The 24228-nt window shown below is 42.0% G+C and overlaps 1 protein-coding gene across 3 annotated transcripts in view; it reads left to right on the plus strand.

The window, feature by feature from the left end:
* Window positions 1-24228, plus strand: part of TAF4 (TATA-box binding protein associated factor 4) — a 76515-nt gene that overhangs the window by 22476 nt on the left and 29811 nt on the right. For 2 of the 3 annotated variants that reach the window (XM_083507361.1, XM_083507363.1), the window contains 3 exons: window positions 19365-19543; window positions 22687-22806; window positions 23828-23947. In XM_083507361.1, the coding sequence (XP_083363487.1) occupies window positions 19365-19543; window positions 22687-22806; window positions 23828-23947 (419 nt within the window). The remainder of the gene's footprint in view (window positions 1-19364; window positions 19544-22686; window positions 22807-23827; window positions 23948-24228) is intronic. The other variant, XM_083507362.1, reaches the window with a different exon arrangement.

The raw sequence follows: 24228 nt of genomic DNA on the forward strand, positions 1-24228 counted from the left end.
TTGTCTTCCAGTGAGTAAGCAGGGTCTCTGTACTGGAAACAGGTGCCTTTGGAAGAGACACTCTCATGTGACATTTACACGGACTAACAGTTCACATAGAAATATCCTGTTCCCACATACTCCTCTTTCAAGTGAGGCCAGGACAGGAGTTAAAACACACTAAAAGATTTTGTGACTAGGGCTTGAGTGTTATTTTAGCTGTAGAAGCTGTTTTCACAGCTGTGGAAGCCTTAAGTAGTGCTAATAAAGGCAAGACTCTATGAGAGATGCATACCGTTGTCAGGAATTGACCCAGGCACCTGTAGTTTTTCATAAGATTTAATAAGAGTATTATGTACTGTAGGCCTCCCCCACCGCACTATCTGCACTCCCTCTAAGGTTGCTGAATTTTTGGTCTACAATATAGAGAAGTGCCAACCTTAGTGAAGGCTCTAGTCTAGTTTGTGAGATTTGGGAACAGAAGAACGTCGCTGGAAAAATAGAATCATAGAATCATAGAGTTGGAATAGACCACAAGGGCCATCGAGTCCAACCCCCTGCCAAGCAGGAAACACCATCAGAGCACTCCTGACATATGGTTGTCAAGCCTCTGCTTAAAGACCTCCAAAGAAGGAGACTCCACCACACTCCTTGGCAGCAAATTCCACTGTCGAACAGCTCTTACTGTCAGGAAGTTCTTCCTAATGTTTAGGTGGAATCTTCTTCCTTGTAGTTTGGATCCATTGCTCCGTGTCCGCTTCTCCACTTCATCCGTGTTCATCCACTTTATAGAGAATACCTTTTCTGTTGACATTTTACAATTATAATAGAAGTCTGAAAGTCTAAATACGTTTATGTTCAAAGAGGGTGTAGTGGGTTGTTTGTTGGTTTTTTACCATTTTCTATTGTAAAGTTGGCCTTGAACAATTATTTCGATGGTGATGATTTACTCACTTTAATTTTGAGGAGCATTCAAGTGCTTCGGGTCAGAACTGCTGCTTAGCAGCCATGCAGACTGGCAGCTTTGTTTTCTGCTAGTTTTTCATCCGGTAAAAGGCATTATTTTCATGACCTAGCATGGCTGTCCTATGCACAAGAAACAAGGCTCCTTCTTTCAAAAGTGTGTATTGGACTTTGGAATGCCATCCCTGCCCTCTGCTAGTTGCTGACCAGGAACTTAGATCTTTTTGTGGACTGTTTGACCCAATAAAAGCAATTGGCATTCACTTTTAATAGATGACTTAAGGGTCTTTGCTAAAGCTAGCATGTTTTTTTTTGTACCATTGCATCCCCACTCCCCAAAACCGTACAACAGAAAAATGCCACTGCAGACCTAAATGGAGAAGGATGATATGAAACAGAAACCAAATGACTGTGCAGTGAAATGCAGTGTGCAATATTGCCAACCTCTTTAAAAGTCTGCAGTAAATATTATCATGAAAGAGAACTTCATTTTCAGGTTAAAAACAAGAGGGGAAGAAGAGAGGGCCTTCATAGAAGCATATGGAGCCAAGTGGAAGCAGCTAAAAAATTTAGAGGCCGAAGGAAGCCTAAAGTGAATAGGTATTATTCACAAATTGAACACATTACTGGTATATTTAATTGCTTTTTAAAAAAACTGTATTGCAACTCGAGGAAGTAGAGTCTTGATTTTGGCACACACTTGCTACTTAGACTTAAATTGTCCAAAAATATAAGCTGAAAACCTGCCCAAAGCTATGTGCTCTGCAGGTTCATTTTGAAACTTAAAGAATTCCACATGCATAACCGTGCCTAGGATTTTAGCCATGGCTACCATGCAGAGTAATTGTTGGGCACCAGGAAAATTCTGCACTAGGATATTCACACTAAATAGGCCATAAGCAGCTAACTCATTCCACAGCCTGTGACTATCCTGCAACCTGTCAAATTGTTGAACAGTCTTTTCCTGAGTAATTGCATACATTTACCGTATTTTTTGCACCATAACACTCACTTTTTTCCTCCTAGAAAGTAAGGGGAAATGTCTGTGCGTGTTATGGAGGGAATACCTACTGGTGGCATGCCTACGGATTTTCCTCCTCTACAAACTATGTGCGTGTTATGGTCGGGTGCGTGTTATAGAGCGAAAAATACGGTATTTGATGGACCACCATATACTTTATGTATCCAGTAGTTCACTGCTGTCTGCAGGACAGCTCCTCCTTCTGTTCACAAGGATACCAGAAGTCTGCTCCACAGTAACTCAAAGCAGGACTTTCAGTGTGGCTGCCCGTGTTCTGTGGAACACCATTCATGTCTAGATACGACAAATGCCCACCACCCAGGAACAATAGAATACATTTTTGTTCAGGCAAGCTTTCCGAGTAGAATTTGCCATGGTTGTCCGATTTATATTGCTTTGTAGTTAATTTTCTGGGTTTATTCCCCCCGCTTTAAACTGTTTTTAGCTGTTTCTATGTGGCAGGCAGTGTTAGAAACTCAGATACAGTGGTACTTCGGGTTAAGTACCTAATTCGTTTTGGAGGTCCGTACTTAACCTGAAATTGTTCTTAACCTGAAGCACCACTTTAGCTAATGGGGCCTCCTGCTGCCACTGCACCGCCGGAGCACGATTTCTGTTCTCATCCTGAAGCAAAGTTCTTAACCTGAAGCACTATTTCTGGGTTAGCGGAGTCTGTAACCTGAAGCGTATGTAACCTGAAGCGTATGTAACCCGAGGTACCACTGTATAAGTTAGGTGCCAAATGGCTCCTTAAACCAAGGTTGCAGTCGACAAAACAGAATGCCTACTTGCCATTTTTGACTAAGACGTCTTTAGGACATAATTTTCAAATAATGGACTGATCGGGGTGGATTATCTGTTAAGCATCTGGCTAGTTCAGAAGACAACCTTGACCTAGGTCAAGAGATCTGAGAACTTAAAGAAGAAAAGTCACTTGATCCAGGAACAGTCCACATATATATTGGCTTCTTCCGACCTCTTTTTCTTAATGGCGACTGCTCCTTCTCAGGCTGCACAGAAAAATAAGATAAAATGTGTGAGAAAAGAACCATCTACTCTTCCCTCCTTTCCTCAGAGAAATGGCAGGATAGAAATTTTGTAAATATATACATAAATAATAAAATATGTGCACTGAATCTTCCTCATCAAGACTGGTAGGTATATTGTTGTGGAGCTGAAGAATGCTGTGAATGCCAACTGCCTTGAAAATATACCTCTAATGGAGAAATAGAAAACGATTAGGCTTGGGATAAACTGCTAAAATGTACAAGGCTTACAATTGGTGGCAGGGAGATTGCTGCTTTTATAAAAGTGCCCCCCTCTTCTCTTTAAGTACATTTGGTTATACCAGTATAGGAAATCATGGTATGCTTATATACTTATGTTTAGATCTCTACCCTCCCACCATTCTTCTAATCTTCATCTCCATGGTGTATTGCAACCCACAGAAATTCAGAAGCTTAACATTCATTATTGAATCTTAATGTTACTGAGACATGGTCAGAATCTTTCTGTTATTTGGGACCAGTATATGAGCATCAAATGACCATGAAAGCTAATATTTTAATGGCCAGTCTACTCAAATGAAAATCACATCCATAGGGAAGTGGGACAGGAGAAGGAGTTACATTTTTATTGATAATGACAATCCTTGCCTTTTTTTTCTGGCTTGAAACTTGGTATAAATAATTACGTTGGCCAGGATCCAAAGAATTGCACAACTAGTTCTGTGCGCTCAATGGGGGCTTGGGCTTGAATTTCTTGAATGGCAGCCTCCCCCGCTACCTCCCATGCCACAGAACGGGCCACTTTTGGAATCGAGGGGACTTTCCAAAGCCCCATGTGACCTGGAATTGAGGACTGCAGATCCAAGAAAAAGTCAATATTACTCGGCATATCAAAGCCTATAGGGAGTTCTCCCCTTGCTCAGCTCTTGGCTTCTCGGGCCAACGTTGTTACAACGAGGCAGTATAGGTCCCTTCCTCCAGATTGAAAGAAGTCTTCAGGTATCTTGTAGTTGAATATAAAAGTTCCATCTTGCCTGCGTTATTCAGAGTTTGTTCTCCTTGGTGTGACTGCTGCTTGCCTTCAGGTAAGAGGTCTCTCTGGATATGGCATGGTAGAATAGGGATTGTGGGCCAGCAGGCTTGCCACCCTTACCTAAGGTAAGAGCCTGGGAGAGGGAAAGTTTGTTTTGGTGGTGGTCCTCCGAGCAAGAGACAGGGAGAAGTGTAATAGTGACACTACAGTCTTCTGTTTGACAGTGTGGGATGTGCTTACTTTTGGCTTATTATCTGTGGCCCTAATCTCCCATCTATATATTGTGATATTGAGCGATGGTGCTAGGTTGGGTGGGTAGCAGAAAGTTACAAAGATATGGTGTGCCAGTTTCAATGGCGTTGCGCAGATTCTAGGTGTTTCCTATTGCCAATCAGATTCAGTCAAATGTTATGGTGAAACAGAGCTGAGTGCTGCCCATGTTCTAATGGCACCTTGCCCCGATTAAATAGCATTGAGGGTAAAATAGTGCCCTGCAGCGGGCCATAGCATAATTGTCAGGAGGCCAGAAAGCACTTTCCCAGTGACACTCTCTGGGCTCCGTGGGAACAGCACAGAACCCCAATCCTCATTTCATGGAGCCAGTCAAGGATGATGATGATGATAATAATAATAATAATAAATAATAAATTTTATTTATATCCCGCCTTCCCCAACCGAAGCTGGGCTCAGAGCGGCTAACAATCACATACCATTCACAGCATTGGGTGGAGATATAAGAATTTGGCTTTTAGAGAGTTTTAATTTTTTTAAAAAATGGAGAATACAGATTGAGCTAATTTTGTTTGTGCTTTTGCCTAAATATTTCTTTTTGGTCTCTCCCCACCCTCATAGCACCAGCAAATATTAGGGAGTTTTGTTTGCCACATAGATATCCAGCCTTTCTTTTGAGGAGCTCAGAGCAGTGCACATGGTTATCCCAGTTTATCCCCACAGCAACCCTGAGGTTGGATAGAGAGAAGGTGATTGGCCTAAGGACACCCAGATTGTCCCATGTCTGAAAAGGCATTTAAAACTGCCTCTCCCTGGTCCAGGATGATAAGCATTTGTCTACTTACTGAGGAGGAAGACTGTCCTTGTAGGTGGCCAACACTGAGGAAATTTTACAGTGTAATGGGGCATTTTCAGCTTACCAGAAGTGTTTGATAAGTGCAAACCATTGTTCCAACATTTGAGAGAAGATGAAGAAGAAGAAGAAAAGAAAAAGGAAGAACAGAAGGAAGTTATGCCACGGAGAAGTCATCAGGCATTGCAGACTCAAACTTAAAAGGACTGAGGAGGCATCCAATATTTTGGAAAGGGGGTGGGTTCTCCCCCCTCCCCCCTTTACCACTTCCTCCTGTAATTCTGATCTAGCTTGAGCTAAATATACGAACACGCTTGCATTGTCTTAAATGGCTTTTTATTATTGTATTGTACTTATGTGCCACAAATGCTTTATGGTGATATGTATGGGCATTCGAGCTAGTACAAATTGCTGATGGCTAGTCATTTTTGTGAACTTGTACATGGTTGCAGAAACAGGAATGAGTGGGGGGTAGGTGTAATCTATAGTTGCAGTACATTGGTGTTGTTTCCTAGCTTGGCAGGCCCATCATGGCAAACTAAGATGCTGCCTGGACTGTTCTGGCATGTTTGATCACAGTGGGAATATGCGCAGAGACTTCAGTGTACTGCTGATGTACTTACAGTGATGAATAGGCAAGTCTTCTTTTTCTAAGTCTAGCTTTGAATCTGATTGGCAGTGGAAAACGCTGAGCCAGGAGGGTATAACTTGGACTCTTTATTCACGAATCAGATTCCATAATAATACACACTGTACATTGGACACCTCATCTGGGTCTGTCATAACCATGCTGTCCTGATTGTCACAAAGACAAGTGACTTTGTCCTCAGAGTGCCTTGCAGGTTTCTGAGAGAGAGGTCCAACATTACTTTTGGCTGGGGTGGATGTTAGAAAAATCCTGTACCATTCAGAAAAAACTGCTTGGTGGCTATTTGGGGATGGAATGGAGGCAAAAAAGTACAATTTCTTGTCATCTTTGTTATGAGTTTGATTCCGTCTGTGTTCCAGATGTCCTCTGGCTTATTTCATTATCCACAGCTCTCCAGAAAACCAAGAAGCAATGCCGGCTCCTCTGTGTTAGAGAGGGCACTCAGGAGCAAACATGTTCATAGCACAACACATCTTTCCAATCTCTTGATTCCAAAATTATATTTTGCTGTCATTTTTGGTTTCAGGCTTTCTGTTCTCCCAGGCATCTTAAAACTAGCAGTGTTCAAAGTTTTTAGTTCTTTTAAGCTGCCGTGAAATCTTATTGGTTGGTGTTTTAGTCCTGTGCTGCGGTTTTGTCATTTATTTATTTATCTGGTAAATCTGTATGATGCCCTGCATCCAAAGATCTCAAGGCGGTTCACAGCATATTTCTTAATTGTCATATTTGTATTTTGGGAGCACAGCCATGGGATATGATTTTTAGAAATAAGACTAATAAATAAGAACATTTTGGCAAGGTGATAAAGCTTCTGGCTTGAAAGGCTATGCAAGATAAAGGGAGGCAGTCTTGTTTTGTGTTAGTAAATGTGCTTGTTGCGGGGGGGGGGGGTCAGAAATAGTACCTGGCCTCCTTTTCCTCAGCATTTGTTTTATGCAGTTTTTCTTCACTTACAGGAAGTGGCAGGTGTGTGAGTGCCTTTCCAGGTGGCATGACATATTCTGTATTTCAGCTGTGCATCTAAAAATGTAACAAGGGAAGGTTGCAAGTGCCTGTTCACCATGTTTATCATGAAGCTGAATAACCAGGGAACAATTTGTTTTAAAAAGTTGGGTTAACAAGTGGTAACTTCCATGGCCTCATCATTTATTTCATGTATTGCACATATTTTTCACTTTACAGCAGGGCTTGTCAACCTGGTCCCTACCGCCCACTAGTGGGCGTTTCAGGATTCTAGGTGGGTGGTAGGGGGTTCTATGGCTCAAGCAATCCTCCTTCCATTGAGCACTGGTGGGCGGTAAGGAAACCTTACCATCAAGAAAAATGCATTAGTGGGCTGTAGGTATAAAAAGGTTGACTACCCCTGCTTTAGAGTGTTCAAAGCGCTTCACATATGAAGTATTGGTACATAAGTACTGACAAGTTGTTCAGCATCCAATCTGCTGGTTTTTCAGTGCTCGCTTTCCTCCCCATTAGCAGAGACCAGCTAGGCATAGTATGCAAAACTCTATGGCAACACTGTCTGAGGTTTGTAAGTTCTCCAGTGTGGTCCATAGCAACAGCTGCCACACCACACACAAATTGCTGAACCATCTTCAGCCTGACAAAGCAGTGCCCCAAGCGAAGCAAAGGGGCTGGCTTACCCGTGACTGCTGTTGTGAGTCGCAGCATCAGCCCCTCGCGGTTCCATTTAAATTAGCAGCTCAGTGCCCCCAGCACACAGCACCTCTAGACGGTCCAGAAGGATGTTATGGTTGATGATGTCAAAAGCCTCTGAGAGATCCAGCAGAACTAGGAAATAGCTCTCACCTTTGTCCCTAGCCCACCAGAGGTCATTGGCCAGTGCGACCAAGGCAGTTTCAGTCCCATGATGAGGCCTGAATCCCGACTGGAAGGGATCCAAATGGTCCGCTTCTTCCAGGCATCCCTGGAGTTGTTCAGCAACCACTCACTCAATCACCTTGCCCAAGAATGGAAGATTTGAGACTGGGCGATAGTTGGCCATATTGGCCGCATCTAAAGATAGTTTTTTAAGAAGCGGTTTGATGATTCATTTTCCCGGACTGTGTTCTGTATTGCGGTGCTTCTGATAGCCACAGAAGCATATTTTTCTTCCTTCTGCTCTTCCCCTAATAAAAAGTATTAATCAGTATTGCAATTGTAGCATTTATCCTCTGGTTTGCCTGTCATTCTTCTCAGAACTTCCTGAGAAATGGCTGTTGTGGAGGCTGCTAGGTATCAAATGGGCTTGAACTAAAGCTGCTGTTATTTATTTATTTATTTATTTATTTATTTATTTATTTCTCTGCAGAACTACCCTGCTTTGAGTTTATTTTCCGTTCTTCTAAAATAAATCTTAGTTTTGTCACTTGTCTTGAATTGCTTGGCTCATCAACAATGCTGATGTTGTATAACTGTGGGTGATCTTACGTACAAAAGTTGTCGCAAGCCATAGAAATGGAAGTGGCTGTAGACTGCCAAATATTTCGGAAATGAATGTATATCCCCACACCCCTGAAAAATAAGCAGCTTACTTGGGAAAAATAAGGGGGAAATACGAAGGAAAACACCATGAATGTTGGGTACAGAACTGGTAACCATCAGTTCACAAGTATGTGGAGGGAGAAAGGTTGTTTTCTGCTGCTCCAGAGAAGCGGACACAGAGCAATGGATCCAAACTACAAGAAAGAAGATTCCACCTAAACATTAGGAAGAACTTCCTGACAGTAAGAGCTGTTCGACAGTGGAATTTGCTGCCAAGGAGTGTGGTGGAGTCTCCTACTTTGGAGGTCTTTAAGCAGAGGCTTGACAACCATATGTCAGGAGTGATCTGATGGTGTTTCCTGCTTGGTAGGGGGTTGGACTCGATGGCCCTTGTGGTCTCTTCCAACTCTATGATTCTATGATTCTCAGTGTCTTAAGAGAGACCTACCTCGCTGTTATTGGTTTTTAGCAAGTCATAGTATCATAGGATTGTAAAGTTGGAAAGGGACCCTGAGACTCTTCTAGTCTGCAATGCAGTTATCTCAACTAAAGCATCAATGACAGAGGGACACCCAACCTTTGCTTCAAAACCTCCAAGGCAGGAAAGTTCACAGCCTTCCAAGGGAGTTCGTTCCAATGTCAAACATGGAAAAATATGTATCTCTTAGAGGCCTTTCTGATGATGATCCTTGAGCCTAGCGCTGGCCTTGTATGTGTAGATATGAGAACCAATTTTGTCTTCTTGGTAATGAACGGTGGGCCATACATTGCAAATAAAATAAAAATAAGTAGCCAGTTATGGCTGAGTAAAACACTTGTTTTTGCAATTTTGTTTCTTTTTCAGATGTTGCTCTTGTAACATATTTTGGGGGAAATTATGAATGGAGGTGTTTGAGATATTGCCGCAAGTGGCCTACAGGAAGTACTGTAAAATATGAGAATTGTTGTGACAGAATTCAAACGTCTATAATTAAAATGAAGGACCATTCCTGACCAATTTGGGTAATTCTTTTTTAACGGTGAGGCTATAAATTGGCATTAATTCAGACTAAAGAACTAGGCTTTTAAAGTCTCCACTGTGTCTGCTTCATTCTAATGGAAAGAATCAATTTGATAACTAATTAAAAACGTTTTCTCTCTCTTATGCTTGCTTTAAAATGGAGCTGGGGAAGAAAACTACTGTAGTGCTCACATCATAAATTCAACAAATTTGTGACACGCATGGACAGTACCTGAGACTTGGTTAAATGTGTTGCATTTTAAGCAATTACTGAATAGAACAAGCACTAAGTATGTCTCCGGGATGTTTCTTATTCAGAGCTACAAGGAACAAAAAGGGATTTTTTTATTTGTTAGGGGGTGGTATATCTGGAAATTATTTTTGAGAACGGGGTGAACAGAGAAAACATTTGGGAATGGCAGCCTTAACCTTTTGATCTTACAACTGCGTACTCAGAATTCAGTTCTATTTGATTCCAGTGGCACTTGCTCCAAAGAAAGATGTAGCCTAACTGGATTCATAAATTTTATGACCCAGTCCTAAATATGTAAACTGAGATTTATGTCTGAGGTTCATGTGCACAGGACTCTGGCCCTAGAACTTCATCCACACACTACATTTTAGTCAAAGAACAGAAAAAGTATATGGCAAAAGATGTAGACAGTCAGTGTGACATGTTTTCAAACATTTATATAATATAGGGTACTCATCAAGGAAGGCAGGATTGGATGATCTGGTGACTTGTGGTTTGTTCTTCATAACATGTGAAATAGCTCTTGCTGTCACTGAACTTGGTTCTGCTTAAAACCAAATAATTTGGATTAAAATAGTTAATCATTTGGACTGAAGCTTCTTTGTTTGGATGTGAAATATTATCTGGAGTAGACTTGCAGTTGCTTTTTATCAAGAAATTAAAGATTTATTATAAAATGTAACAACAACAACATATTACTTATACCCCGCCCTGGGCGGCTTCCAAAAGGATACAGTGGTGCCCCGCAAGACGAATGCCTCGCAAGACGGAAAACTCGCTAGACGAAAGAGTTTTCCGTTTTGGAGGTGCTTCGCAAAACGAATTTCCTATGGGCTTGCTTCGCAAGACGACAATGTCTTGCGAGTTCCTGCTGGGTTTTCCCCCCCTTTCCCCCCCTTTTTCTAAGCCGCTAAGCCGCTTATCAGCTGATCCAATCAGCAGATAAGCCGCTAAAAGCCGCTAATAGCGCTAATAGCTCTAATCCGCTAATCCTTCAATGGGCTTGCTTCGCAAGACGAAAAAACCGCTAGACGAAGAGAATCACAGAACGGATTCTTTTCGTCTTGCGAGGCACCACTGTATTAAAAACACAATAAAACATCAAGCATTAAAAACTTCCCTAAGCAGGGCTGCCTTCAAATGTCTTCTAAAAGTCAGATAGTTGTTTATTTCCTTGACATCTGGTGGGAGGGCGTTCCACAGGGCAGGTGCCACTACTGAGAAGGCCCTCTGCCTGGTTCCCTGTAACCTCACTTCTCACAGTGAGGGAACCTCCAGAAGGCCCTTGGCGCTGGACCTCAGTGTCCAGGCTGAATGATGGGGGTGGAGACCCTCCTTTCCTTTCCTTTCCTTTCTAAAGCACATTGCAATCCTTTTGTGATGGGGTGGGGGCAGCAGGAACCAGCAAAGTGAAGAGCTTAACTTTGGGGATGCATGTAGCAAATTCAGGTTCAGTTTTCCTTCTAGCCTTGAAGTTCACTGGATGCCTCTGAGCAAGCCTTTCTCTGCCCCCACTTACCTCACGGGCTTGTGGTGAAAGTGAAATGAACACCCCATGTCAGCTGCCCATGCAGTTTAGAAGAAGAGGGATACAGATTTGGCGAATAAAAGTCTGAAAAATGAACAGTGATGGTTATCTGAGCAACTTCTAGTGAGTTAGTTGAATGCATTAGATCTGTTTGGTAATTTGCTGCAGGAATCTGCATGTGCTCAATGTTGGTAGCAATTAATAAATTCCTTGCTATGTTATGTAAGGGGGATTTGTGTGTGTATATATGTGCATATATTGTGTGTGTAGTGCTCTCCCTCTCTCCTGTTCCAAATTTCTGGACATAAAAATGCATCAGCATCATTTAGGCTGGTTATGTTTGACCTTATCCTAACCTTGTCAGCCAGCCTGTCCCATCAGTGACTCTTTGCCTTGATCCTATTTTACTTGTAACTCTCCACTTGCTCTTTGTTTCGCTTGGAGCTCATCCTAAATTTGGAAACCTTATGCCTGCGATTGGCTTGGCTGTTAACCCTTCTTCCCATTGTGGTTATGGCGATTACAGTGATGAAGATTGTTTCCAAGTACTTCATGGGTAAAGTCACACACCCCCTTTCCCCAAAGTGTAACAAGTGATATTTTGAGCACCAGAAGATGCCAACTTCTGTGTTGTTCAGTGCTCTTCAAAAGGCAGAATGGCAAGGCTGCAAATTTCATCATAGATATTGTATCTTAAGTTGGAATTTAATTTAATGTCTCTTAGGGAGTGAAATTGCCTGAAAAACAGGGTACTAATGCATATAGCAATCTGCAGCTGCATAGAGAACAAGAGTTGTTAATAGGGGCATATGTTTTAAGTTTGGGACTATGGCATCATCAGCTACAGCGAGCATTATAGAAAGATACAGAACTGCAGTGATGGGAGCCTCTGGGGTTGCAAGACAGGCTTGGAGAGCTGCTTGGAGCATCTTGGCATGTTACTTTTTGAGGAATAGTGTCCAATGCAAGCAAGTACATTGGACAAGAAGAGTGTCCAATGCAAGCAAGTATTGGGAGCACATTCACAAGAACATTTTACCCTGCAAAATTTGAAGTTTTGTGGTGACTTCTCCACTTCAGAAATCATAGAATCATAGAATTGTAGAGTTGGGGTTGTATGGTAAATTGTCCCTTATCTTGTGGGGCTAATATGGGACAATTTCCTGTGTCATATCATCACTGGTAAGGAATGCTAGTGATTTTTAAGCAGTGTAACCTGAAAATGGGTATTTTCTCTGTCTCTCTTTTCTGTGGAGGGCCCATATATGAAGAAGCAACTGTCAGTTGCTTCAGATGTCTTGCGAAGAATTATCTTTTTAACAAGGCTTTACGGTGTTTTACACATTTGAATCCTGTGAATTTGTTTCCCCCCCACTTCCATATGCTTTTATGTGTGTTTATACTTTTATTGGTTTTAGGCTGTGTGTGTTTTTTGTTTCTCATGTTTTAATGATATACAATTGGGGTTTTTTTTAGACTGTACACAGCTTTGAGTCTTTTGAAATATTAAGTGGCTTATAAATGCTTCTAAGTAAATAGAATAGAAAAGCACCACCAATGCTATTTAAGGAGGATTTCCACAGTCAAACCTCCTTCTGAAGTAGATTATTATCTTTGAAATTTAATGTTTAGTATCATATCCTTATATGGCAATAGCAGCCAATCCTTTACAAGAAGTTTCAAACACTTTAAATTTAACATCATGTTGAATTCATGTTCTATAATATTTTCTATAGGACTGTTTGAAGTGGGTAGCGGGTCCTGTAATTCTTAAAGTTATGAATGTAATTTTATAACATCAAGGTGTGTATGCCAGTTTATGTATATCCTCCTCTTAATTCAGTCCAGGAAGAGCTTTGTTTTGACATACAATATGATATTTTTGCCATATATGACTACCTCTCCATCAGTGTTCCAATGCAGCGGAACCATGTAGCAGCTTTGAAACAGTTTTCAAAGAAGAATTGCTCACTATGTTGAAATTAAAGATAAATTTAAAATCCATTAGTTAAATGACCAGTAAATTTGGATTGCACTCTTAAGCATTTAAGTAATTGAAATAAGTATTGCAGCATCACTATCTTTATTACAGTACAGGCCTAAGCATGTTTGCTTAGAAGTAAGTTCCACTGAGTTAATTTACTACCCAGTATGATTGCTGAGAATCATGGCCTAAACGATTTAGTACAATCTGGATTAAATTAGTTGTTAGTGCATCCCAGTACTCCGTTGCAGGCATCTGACACCCTTTTCCCATGGCCTGGAATATGCATATTCTAGTTGTGAAATGTTTTTCAACCAGTAGTTTTCAGACTCTGTTCTGGGGAATCCAGGGGTTCTTCAGTGAAAAGATACTGTATTTTTTGCTCTATAAAACTCACTTTTTCCCTCCTAAAAAGTAAGGGGAAATGTGTGTGCGTCTTACGGAGTGAATGCAGGCTGCGCAGCTATCCCAGAAGCCAGAACAGCAAGAGGGATTGCTGCTTTCGCTGCACAGCAATTCCCTCTTGTTGTTCTGGCTTCTGAGATTCAGAATATTTTTTTTCTTGTTTTCCTCCTCCAAAAACTAGGTGCGTCTTATGGTCTGGTGCGTCTTATAGAGCGGAAAATACGGTATCTTGGTAAGCTTCCTTGTTTGCTGCTATTGATCTTGGCAAGAATGCTAAAGGTGTGTTTCAGTTCACGCAGGGCAATGGTGAACTCCAGGAGTCCCAGGCAGTGGGTGAATCTGCTTGCACTGGAATATGCCCCATAATTCTTGGCAAGGTAGAGAAGTTTCATTGCTGACACTGAAGGTATCCTGAGCAGAAAAGGTGAGACGGAAAGCTAGAAAGCTTGAAAAATACATCACTCTAGGAGAGCTGCTGAACCCTGAAGGCTCTGCATTGATTTTATATGTCCTAGACATGTACTGTATTTTCGTATATGTTACTACACTTTCTAACTGGAGGCATTTGTGTTTTCCTCTAGCCCTGCCAGTTTCACTTTGGGAGAATTGCTAATTCCTCTCTGAAGTCTTAGCATTGGTGACAGTTTTTTTGGTTTTTTTTTAAAGTGCCACTTGATATGCATTTTCCAGAGCAGCAGGTGTTTGTTTTCCATTTTTGAGTATGCTGAAGATCTGTGCTGATTCAGTGTTTCGTTTTAGGCTTAATGAAGGCAAGAATATGACAGAGAAATGGGCAAAAAGTGTTTGTTTGCTGACTGTGTCATATTTATATGTTGGAATAAAAACATCAAATTCTGGGGATGGCAGGGGGCGCTAAAGTTTTTATAGTTAACGCTTGTGATTTGTTGTACTTGATGAGCAGAATCTAGGAAAAGTTTGGCACTTCTAAATCCTACAGATTTCAATGGGATTCATTTAAGCATTTTTCCATTGAGACCAGTGTGTGCCTTAAAAGTGGTTAACTTTGCCCTTTGTGACTTATAATTACTAATTAAAAGAGGGCAATTTTGATTTTTGCTGAGAAAGCTGCAGTGTATGCATATTGTATCATGATTAGAGAGAAAAACAAAATGATATTTGTTACCAATTAAACCTGGCTGTGGTTCAGTTTTCTTTCCTTCATTTTTCTAAAGATTCTGGTAAGCATATTCCAGAAAATCTAGTATATTAAGGCTGCAATCTTATGCACACTTACATGGGAGCCAACTCTATTGACCACAGTAGAATTTTATTGTCAATTACCAGTCTTGAAGATTTCAGAATTATCCCAGAAAAGAGTTAGGGGGAAGGTCATTCACTGGCCAAATATCTTCCTTTATAACTACTTTTGCATGGAACACATGCTTGTTGAAAATTATTCCCATTGGAGCTTTCTTTCTGTCATTCTTTTTTTAAATCAAGCCCTCATGGTTGCAGAGATATCCCCAAAGATATACTATGCATTGTTGGCATATTCTAAATGCTTAGGGCTTGAAGAGAAAGTAATATGAATCCTCCATCTGATATTTTTCAAATATTCGTTTCTATAATGTTTCCCTGAGTTTCAAGTAGGCCATCTGTAGTATTTGTACATTACACTTACTCAATAGATGTTATAGTAAAACATCCCATTAATAGTGAATTTGCTTCATTTGCAGTCATTCAGCATGTTGAGCTTGGTATGTTAATTGCATGTCATGAGGTGAGGGGGGAACGTGATGCTCGTGCCAAGTATGTTGCTTGGCCCTAAATTAGTGGAAGATGCTTAAGGCTGCTGTTCAAACATTTCAACTTTATCAGAATATCTGCAAGGAACATAGCTAATGTTTCTGTATAGTCTGTGAAACTGATGGAGCTGATGGCCTTTTTTGCTGACATGTGAAGGCTAATACAAATTTGAAACCTCCCTTTACCAATGCATGGCTACCAGTTTCAGAATATTGACTCAGATGGAATGATTAATGCCACTTTTCTTCCTAAATGTTACCAATGAACAGCCTCTGATCAATGGATGAGCTAATGTCCTGGAGATTTTTTGTTAGCTAAGGCAGGTGTTGAATTTTGACGAGTATTTTTGACGAGTAGAATGGGCTAGACGTCATTAGCTAAGTTACTTTCAGGGCTGGGGTGTATGTCTAGGTATGAATGGAGAAGATTTATGGTTAAATGATGTGGGTGCTGTCAGAATCTAGAAGCAGGTGGGTAGGATTTAGGAGAAAGATGTACAGTGGTACCTCGGTTTTGAACATCTCTGTTGACCAACGTTTCGGTTTTCGAACACCATAAACCTGGAAGTGCCGTATTTTTCTGTGTATAACACACCCCCATGTATAAGACGACCCCTATATTTGGGGACCCAAATTTAAGAAAATGAGAGAAGTACAGTAAATGCATCGGTTTTTGAACATGCCTCAGAAGTCGAACATGACACACTGCTTCCGTATTGAGTTTTCTGTATTGAGGCTTCCGTATTGAGTTTTCGGTTTTCAAACGTTTTAGAACTCAAATGCTCTTCTGGAACAGATTACGTTTGAAAACCGAGGTACCACTGTATTTAGTCATACAAAATAAGAATTATGTTCCAAGAAAACCTGAATTATGTGACATGTATACATTATGCAAATTAAGAACAATTGGGACTCATCCACACTGGAGTTTATTGTGGATTTGAAACTGCTTATTTATTTATTTCCCCCTGTGTTCACACAAGGTCCTTATTCAAGTGTCAACCCATACTTTACCTCTGCTAAATTCAGATTTTCCCAATCCGTGGATAATCCAGTAAGGGAAGAAAACCCAGTATAAAATTCCATTTTGCCCCTTGAAAGAAAAACGAGGAGTAACAATAAACAGCAAAAGAAAGAAGCAATGCCTCTGGATGGTACTGGCGGATGATATGGATAATAATAAGAACACGTTCTGATTAAGACCTCAACACGTTCTGATTAAGACCTTATTCAGGAATGTGGGAGCATAGTTTTCCCTAGAAAGGTTGCCTTGTAAATGAGTCCACCATACTAGCCTGCGAAGTTTTTTCACTAGCCTCCTGATAGTTAGCAGAGGAAGGATAGAGATCCCTGTTGTTCCTGCAGCAGCCCATCCCCTTTCTACGCTGTGGAACGGGCAGTGGGAATCTTGCACATCACTTGGTTTTTATGCTGAGCACAGAGGTGGGAGGAAGCATTCCAGCCCACTCACTTGCCTGCATGATGAAAATCCTTGTTGCCTACCTGGCTACCAGGAGGCTGCTTAAATACGTTTATTTATAATCTGCCCTTCACTTGAAAGTCCAGGGCTGAAATATACACAAAAATTAAACCATAATTAAACCATAAGATTGAAACAGCCTGGAACAAAATGCAGACTTCAATTACAGAAAAGCTGGGAACGTCCCTTTCTGGGTCATCACCCTGTGATATTCTGTAGTGCCATAACTAAAATTTCCCAGACCACCTGAATGATCTTCTAGGGCTATACAGCGCTGAGCAGCACTTCGGGCGACCTAGCTAGCACCTAGCTAGCCACTGTGGAAAGTAACAAGCTGGACCAGATAGGTTTTGGTTTCACCTAGCAGGGCTCTTACATTCTTCTACATCAAGAATATGGAGGTGTTCCACAGGCTTCTTCGAAAAGCTGAGTTTTAAAGAGGGTCTTGAAAGAGGTAAAGGAGGTGGGTGCATGAAGGCATTCTGGGAGGCAGTTTTAGATCTAAAAGCAGAAAGGGCAAAAGATTGGGAGTCATTTGAGGGGGAAAGAGACTTTTGAGTGGCGGAAGGTCGTGGGGAGAAGAGGCAGGTGGCTTTAAAGGTAAGGATGAGATGCTTGTTCAGGATTTTTGAGTGGACTGAAGAGTAGTGTAGGGATTTAAAGAGGGGCATCACATGGTCAGAGCCACAAGAAAGATGAATAATAATACCAAGTTAGGCAACTTATCCTGAGCTTGGTTGCATCTAGAAAGTAATGTTAGACTTTTAAAATTTGGGCAAATTCCTGTGGTCAGAGATAAAGGAGAGGCTCTCTGCTTTTTTAGTTGGGTGGTGTGCTTTCTGTGACTTTTGATGGATATTGCTATTGGCTGTGCTGATTATTGTAGAGACTCCCCAGGCCCCATAGAAGATAGCATAAAACTACCCTGTATTGCATTATCTTTGACCTCCATCTAACCCTGAACTGGCGGTTTGGGCTGATAGAAGCTCTCCAGAGACTTCCACCTTCCTTTAGTGCCTGAGATCCTTTGGTTGCGCACATGGAAGGGTGAGCCCTGATCCTTTAAGTGCAAGGGAGCATTTAAGCAAGAGGGAGAAGCAGGGAGAACTCCTCTCTTTAATACGTTAGGTTAAAAATGCTTTTAAAAAGTGAAATTGGAGAGCCTCGTGATATATTCTTTGTCAGATATCTTGTTTCTCCCTTCGATGTAGATAATGCTTGTCAACAGCACAAGCCATCCTTCTTCGCAGCCACGCTGAGCGTGTTTGTGCAGGCATGCTTAGACACTGGTTTATTACTCTGCACTTGATTATTTGTGGCTGAATGTGTGAACTGGCTCCATAGAAATTTTGCCTTGTTTTCTGAGGCAATGTGCAAATTCTGTCTGTTAAATAGGGCTAGTTCAGACATGCATGCTCATCACTTGCTCCAATTATTATGTGTGAACGGAGCGTGACGTATTTCTTTAGATGAGTTTCAGTGAATGAATGCTTCACTAACTGTGTTGGATTTGTTACATCCTAGTTCTGCCCAAAAGAACTGAGAACAGGTGTGAGTTTTGTTTCCAGCCCTTTCCCTACTGTAGCTGTTACAGCAGGTTAAGAGTGTAGATATGTGTGGTTAAGCAGGGAACGGCAGCTTTATTTGCCTCGTCCTTTTTATTTTTCTTTTGGGATGTAATTCAGCACTGCGCCGTCTGTTACAGATGCACTGGAGGCCAGTTATGGTTTTTATAACCACTTTTGTGACTAAATCTGTTATGGGAAATTAATTTAGAAGTTAGACAATTTGTGTTCCCTTTTCTGACGAAAACCTCTGTTTAATTGGTTGGTGGCTTTTAAGGCTGCCCTAATAGAGATTGAATTTAATAGTAGGTTTTTCCTTCTGCTGTTGTTTTCACAAGTGAGTTACAGGGAAGAAGCTCAATGGCTTTTCTAGACAAGTAACTACATAAGTATGAAAACTCACACAGTCTCCTAAACAGAATGCTAGACTTGGACTGGGGAGACCTGCATTCAGATCTGTTGCTGCTGCCAGTGCTGGGCCCGGTGGCAGCATTGGCCTGACTCTGCAAGGCATGGGGTGAAATCCACCCCAGTGCCTAGCCGAGCATGGTCATCTGGTGCTATTGACTTGCATCTAGTCAGTAAATAAGTGCCTACTCAGAAGACAGCCACACTGAGTTCAGTGGGCCTTACTCCCAGGTAAGGGTGTGTGGAGCTACAGTGTTTTATCTAGGCAGCCAGGGCTCCTCTGGGTGACAAGATCTTTTTGCACCAGGTCAGTGAGGACCACTTGCTTTTTAAAATTCTCGCATATATACAAAACTCCCTGTGTGTCCTTTGGACTGTATCTGTAGATTTCCCCCTCTGTGCCAAATATCTGGGGTCAAATAAGTGTTGTTTACTTTTTATAATACATGGAGGATGGATCTGCCTTGGGAGGTTCTTGACTCTCTAAATGAAGGGGCTGGGGATTGGATTTGGGTCCTTCTGCATGCAAGGCATGCACAGTGTCATTGGCCCATGTTCCCCATTGTGCAGTCTGGTAATGGAAATATTCTTTGGTTAATTTGAGCTTAACTATCCTGGGAAAACAATGCCAGAATCTCATTGAAACTCTTTTCACTGAACGGTGTCCCAAGTTGCATCTTCATTGATCCTGCATGTGGAATGACTTCCTGTTTCCCAAGGCAATCCTGACGGGCACTTTCTTCCCTCCCTTTCAGGCATGGTTCTTGTGCGTAGCGAGAATGGCCAGCTACTGATGATCCCTCAACAAGCTTTGGCGCAAATGCAGGCCCATGCGCAGTCCCAGCCTCAAACCACCATGACTCCTCGCCCTGCCACCCCTACCAGTGCTTCTCCGGTCCAGATCTCGACTGTGCAGGTCAGTTCACTGAGAAACGTAAGTAAAATAAAATCTTAAATTTCCTTACATTTGAGGGTATCCAAGCTGGCTGCCTCCAGGTGTTTCCCCTTGACATGCCCTGTGTTGTATTCTGCGTGCCTGCTAAGTATGTCTGCGCTGGCTCTAGGTGGCAGGATTCTCAGTCCACTGAGAGACCCGCATTTACCCACCAGTCTTCCAGTGAAGCTTTTATTCCCGAAAACAAGCAGCTCCTAGTTATATCCTTTGCAAGTGCTTCCCATCCTAGAGCTTCACCCGCTGTGTTAAAAGCGGTCCAGGTTTCCATGGCCCTGAATCTCGAATTTCATAGCTGAAGCGAATGATCCAAATGTGGCAAATTTGCAAGGATTTGCTTAACATGCATACATAATATTGTTTGCATAGCTCGGTATTGCATTCGGCTTTTCATACTGTGAGCCAGTCGTAAAGGAAAGGGGAAAGAGTGTGTATCTGGGGACATGCATTTCCTGGCTGATAGTCGTGTCATGAAAACTCCCAGCGCCTTATGAGTGGGATTCCTGTCCAGAACTTTGTTTACGGCAAACACTTTCACTATGTAGAACCCTAAAGACTAGCAATGTTGCTTTCCTTCTTTATTTATTTGCAAATTAAATCTGAGGCCTACTGCAGACTTTGTGCTTGGATCGTGACCCACTTTTCTGTAGTTAGATGGAGATCAGTTTGTTAATTTCCTCCTCCAAATCACTCCTTTAAAAAAAAATGTGGAAGTTAATGGTCTGAACATGAAATGTGCATGAATATAATTGGCTACTGTGGTCAGAAGCAAGCATGAGACTTCAGGACTCCGACTGAGGCCGATGCTAGATGCTTCGTGGGTGGTGCATGCAACTGTGTTATCAATGTGCTTTCTTTTGTTTGGTTTTCAAACAGAAAGAAAAGGCCGTAGGAAGTTGCATTTGGAAGTGGACGAATGGTAGAGAGGTGCTTGACCCTCTCCCTTCCACTGTGCTTTTTGCTCAGAATTGCCCCCCTAGGTTAAGGCTACCAGATTTTTTTCAATGAATCTGGGGACCCTTTAATTAATTAATTAATTGATTGATTGATTACTACACGTCCTGGATGTTGATGCTGCAGCGACGGCAGTGACAGAGGGGCGGCCGTCGCCTTGACCTCAACCGCCACGTTTCCCCTTCCTCCGAGGCTTCTATCTCCTTTCTCCATGAGCCTGGGCAGCCCCTGAGTTGTTGGTTCTTCGGTGGTGGTGGTGGGGAAGCGGTGCGGGGTGGGTCAGGCATGGAAGGTGGAGAAGGAGGGCTAAGAGCGGCAGCTGCGGCGGTGGCGAGGCTTGGGCAGTCCGATGCCTCCCTTCCCCTCGGAGCAGCCCCATTCCCATTCCTACTTGCGTGCAAGCAGGAGGGGGCGGGGATCCCTCAGCTGGGAAGGGAGGCTTCCCTTTGCCTAACTGAGAGATCTCTGCCCCCTCCTGTGAAGCCTGCCTTCACAGCTCAGAGATCTCCACCCCGCTCCTTCTTGCACGCAAGTAGGAGTTGGGAGGCTGCTCTGATAGGCAGCATGAAGCCTCCCTGCACAGCATCTTCACCGATCAGAGTTTTATCTTTTTTTCTGTGCTGTATTCAGTGCTTCTGTACGATTTTGTTTTTATTGTTTTGTAAGCAGCTCTGGGAATGCTAGCTGGGATATAAATTACAAAAATAAGCAGCCCTACCTGCTGCCCCCCACAGCTGCCTTTCAGTAAAAGAAAACAAAAACCCATTGGTGATTCTTAGCTTGGCCCTGAGCTTCAGGATTTTGTGCTGAGTGCCATCTGGGGTATTCTAAGGCAAGCTGAAACCCCTGGCCTGAGTTTAGTGTTGCATGATTTCTGTTCACCTCTGGTTTTTAAAAATCCAGATTATGTGCTAGCAAACTCACATTCCTCAATTAACCTGCTCTTAGTTGTAGAAGTGTGCTTGCCTTAATTTCCATTTTTACAATCCACTCCAATTGCAGTATTTAAAAGTCTGGGTCATAAATTAAAAGTCTTTGGCCATAATTAAGGATATTGGATATGTGGCCATAGTTTAGGGATGGATAGATAGGGACTTAAAGTTGAAGCAAGGATGGGGAGGTGGGGCTACTTTAAGGATCTGAAAGTCTGGATTTGGATAATTAATCATCTCATGTTTTCTGATTCTACCTCAACTGTTTAGTTAATACCAATTAGAACAATGCTGATTTAGTCTTAGAGCCATAACATTTTTATGCAAATTCTGACAAGTGAATTAAACCATGTGATTTTTTATTTTATTTTTTAAAAAATAATAAATTAATACATTCCAGCTTCAAATATTAGGATTAAAGGAGGATTTTTTCCAGCAGAAAATCAGCCTTTATCTCAAGGTTTTTTATTCGAGGCTTGGAGACCTGACATATTGCTTTTGGAATTTTAATAATAAAATAGCCTAATTAATAAATTCCAGTTATCAAGTTCAGACTTCCCTGAAGTTACATCCTGTACTCTGTTAATCTTCACAGTAACTTTTGATGAAGATCTAACTTGCCATATCAATGTTGGGATCAAGATAGTAAGAGAAGCCCTGTGACTTTTCTGTGATTCCAGCCCTATAGCCCACAGAATCATGTAGAACATTGTCCAAAACTGGTTTGAAGTCCATATCATGATACTGGTTGTGTGTGTGTGTGTGTGTGTGTGTGTGTGTGTGTGTGTGCATTCGTACTCGTGTGCTATGCAGAAATCACAATGTGGGGAAAACCATGAAGCCAGTCAACCCCCCTACATAGCTCTATCCTTATTTCAGACATTGTGATATATATGATGATTAGCTGGTGATATATCACAATGTTGAAAACCAGATATCGTCCAGCCCTAGTGGGTTATAAGCCTGTTGGTTTAAAAACAAACAAACAAAACCCCATGAAAAATCTAGACTAGATCCAAAGTTATGAAGATGTGCAGCTGAAACAACTCAAAGCTATAACTATTCGGGACTAAGTACTGGGTGTGGATTTGCTTTAAAGGATGCAGAACTGAAGAAAGTGCTGGGACTTAAAATTTCAGCCCAACTTACCTTAGGTTGGATTCTTGGTTAAACTGGGCATGTTGATCTATTTATATGTGGCTACTTCTCTGTGAATGTACCTGGGATTCTTTTTTGCAGGCTCCTGGAACGCCTATCATTGCGCGGCAGGTGGCTCCAACCACTATAATCAAGCAAGTGTCTCAGGCACAGACAACTGTACAGCCCACGACAACGCTACAGCGGCCCCCTGTAGTTCAGGTAAGGTTGCCAACATACGTTTGCCGGCTAATCCTAAAACAGAACATTGGCTGAGACCCAGGGTGCTGTTTGGGCGCCGTTCATTTTTATGAGAATAGATAATGGAGATGTAAAACTAAGTGACACTGGGGCCAGTGGGGCAATCTCCCAAGTAGGTGAGTGGACGCCATCAAACACGGTGAGGCTTACATGTAGCTTGTAAAGGAAGAGTAAGTACAATAATAAGTGCAAACAGAAATTACTGAATAGTCCAGCCCTTACTGAGGTTTAAAAAGCTGGTGCATTCAAATGATAAAGTGTCTTAATTCAGAAGGGGTGTGGACTTTCTTCAGGAGCTGCACAACTATAGCATCGCTGAAGATTCTTTACACCTCTGAAATTATGGTACAGGTGGTCCAGATTAGTACTTGTGGATAGTTATTGCAGCTACTTTAGACTTTTGGGAGTCAGCGGATAGGTGGAACCAGCAAAGAGTTTCTCTTTCAGTGACTACGCTTCTAAACATTTCCCCCTGATAACAGCTTTTAACTGTGCAATTTTTTCAGTGTGTTTTGATTTGCACCGATTCTTCCTTGACTGTGTTACTGATGTGGGATGCAAACCATAGTCTCCCCCCCCCCCAAGATTTTACCCTCATGCTTGTTCTGTCTGCATGCACAGTGCCCTTATAATAATTGGGACTGATTATTAAGAAGCAGAAGCAAAATAGATTTATTTCGCTGCACCACAAGGTCTGTAGCCCGTTTCATAGGTCCTGTGTTCTGCCGCCTTCTACCTTTTGCACCAAAAACACATGCTTTGTTTAATCAACTTCCAGTGTCTTGAATTCTGAATCCATAGGGCTTTGTGCCACCTGGTGGTTGTTTCATTTAACTGCGCCAGACGGGTGGCCAGAGCAAATCTCTCTCTTTTTTGGAGCCTGTTTTAACATCACTGTAAGGAGGATATTGCGTCTGATAAAATGCATCCTCCCTCCATTTGCAGCTCTGTATAATTGTCTGATATCTGTGTATTTTTGCAGCCTCAGATTGTTCTGGGTAATCCTGCACAAACGACAGCATTAGGAACAGCAACTGCTGTGCAGACTGGAACGTCTCAAAGGGCGGTGCAAGCAGCCGCAATAGCCTCAGCTGCGGCCACAGTAAGCTCCCAATGACTGTTTGTTGCAAGTCAAAAGCCAAATCTTGCCAGCTTCCAAGAGTGGAGCCCATTAACTTACCACCAAGTGCTCAGTGTAGGGCATACTGACTACTTCGCTGGCACAGTATTGACACTCCAGTTTGTACCTTATGGGTATGAAACTGCTAAGTGAGGCAAATGTGCTGTGATCGTGTAAATGTTTGTGGGAATTATGGTAAACTTTACTGTGCCACACACATGCTGTAAAACAAAATAAGTACATGTTCTGCACCAAAATAACCT

The sequence above is a fragment of the Podarcis liolepis genome, assembly GCF_965112155.1.
Source record: "Podarcis liolepis genome assembly, chromosome: 6".
Lineage (NCBI taxonomy): Eukaryota > Metazoa > Chordata > Lepidosauria > Squamata > Lacertidae > Podarcis > Podarcis liolepis.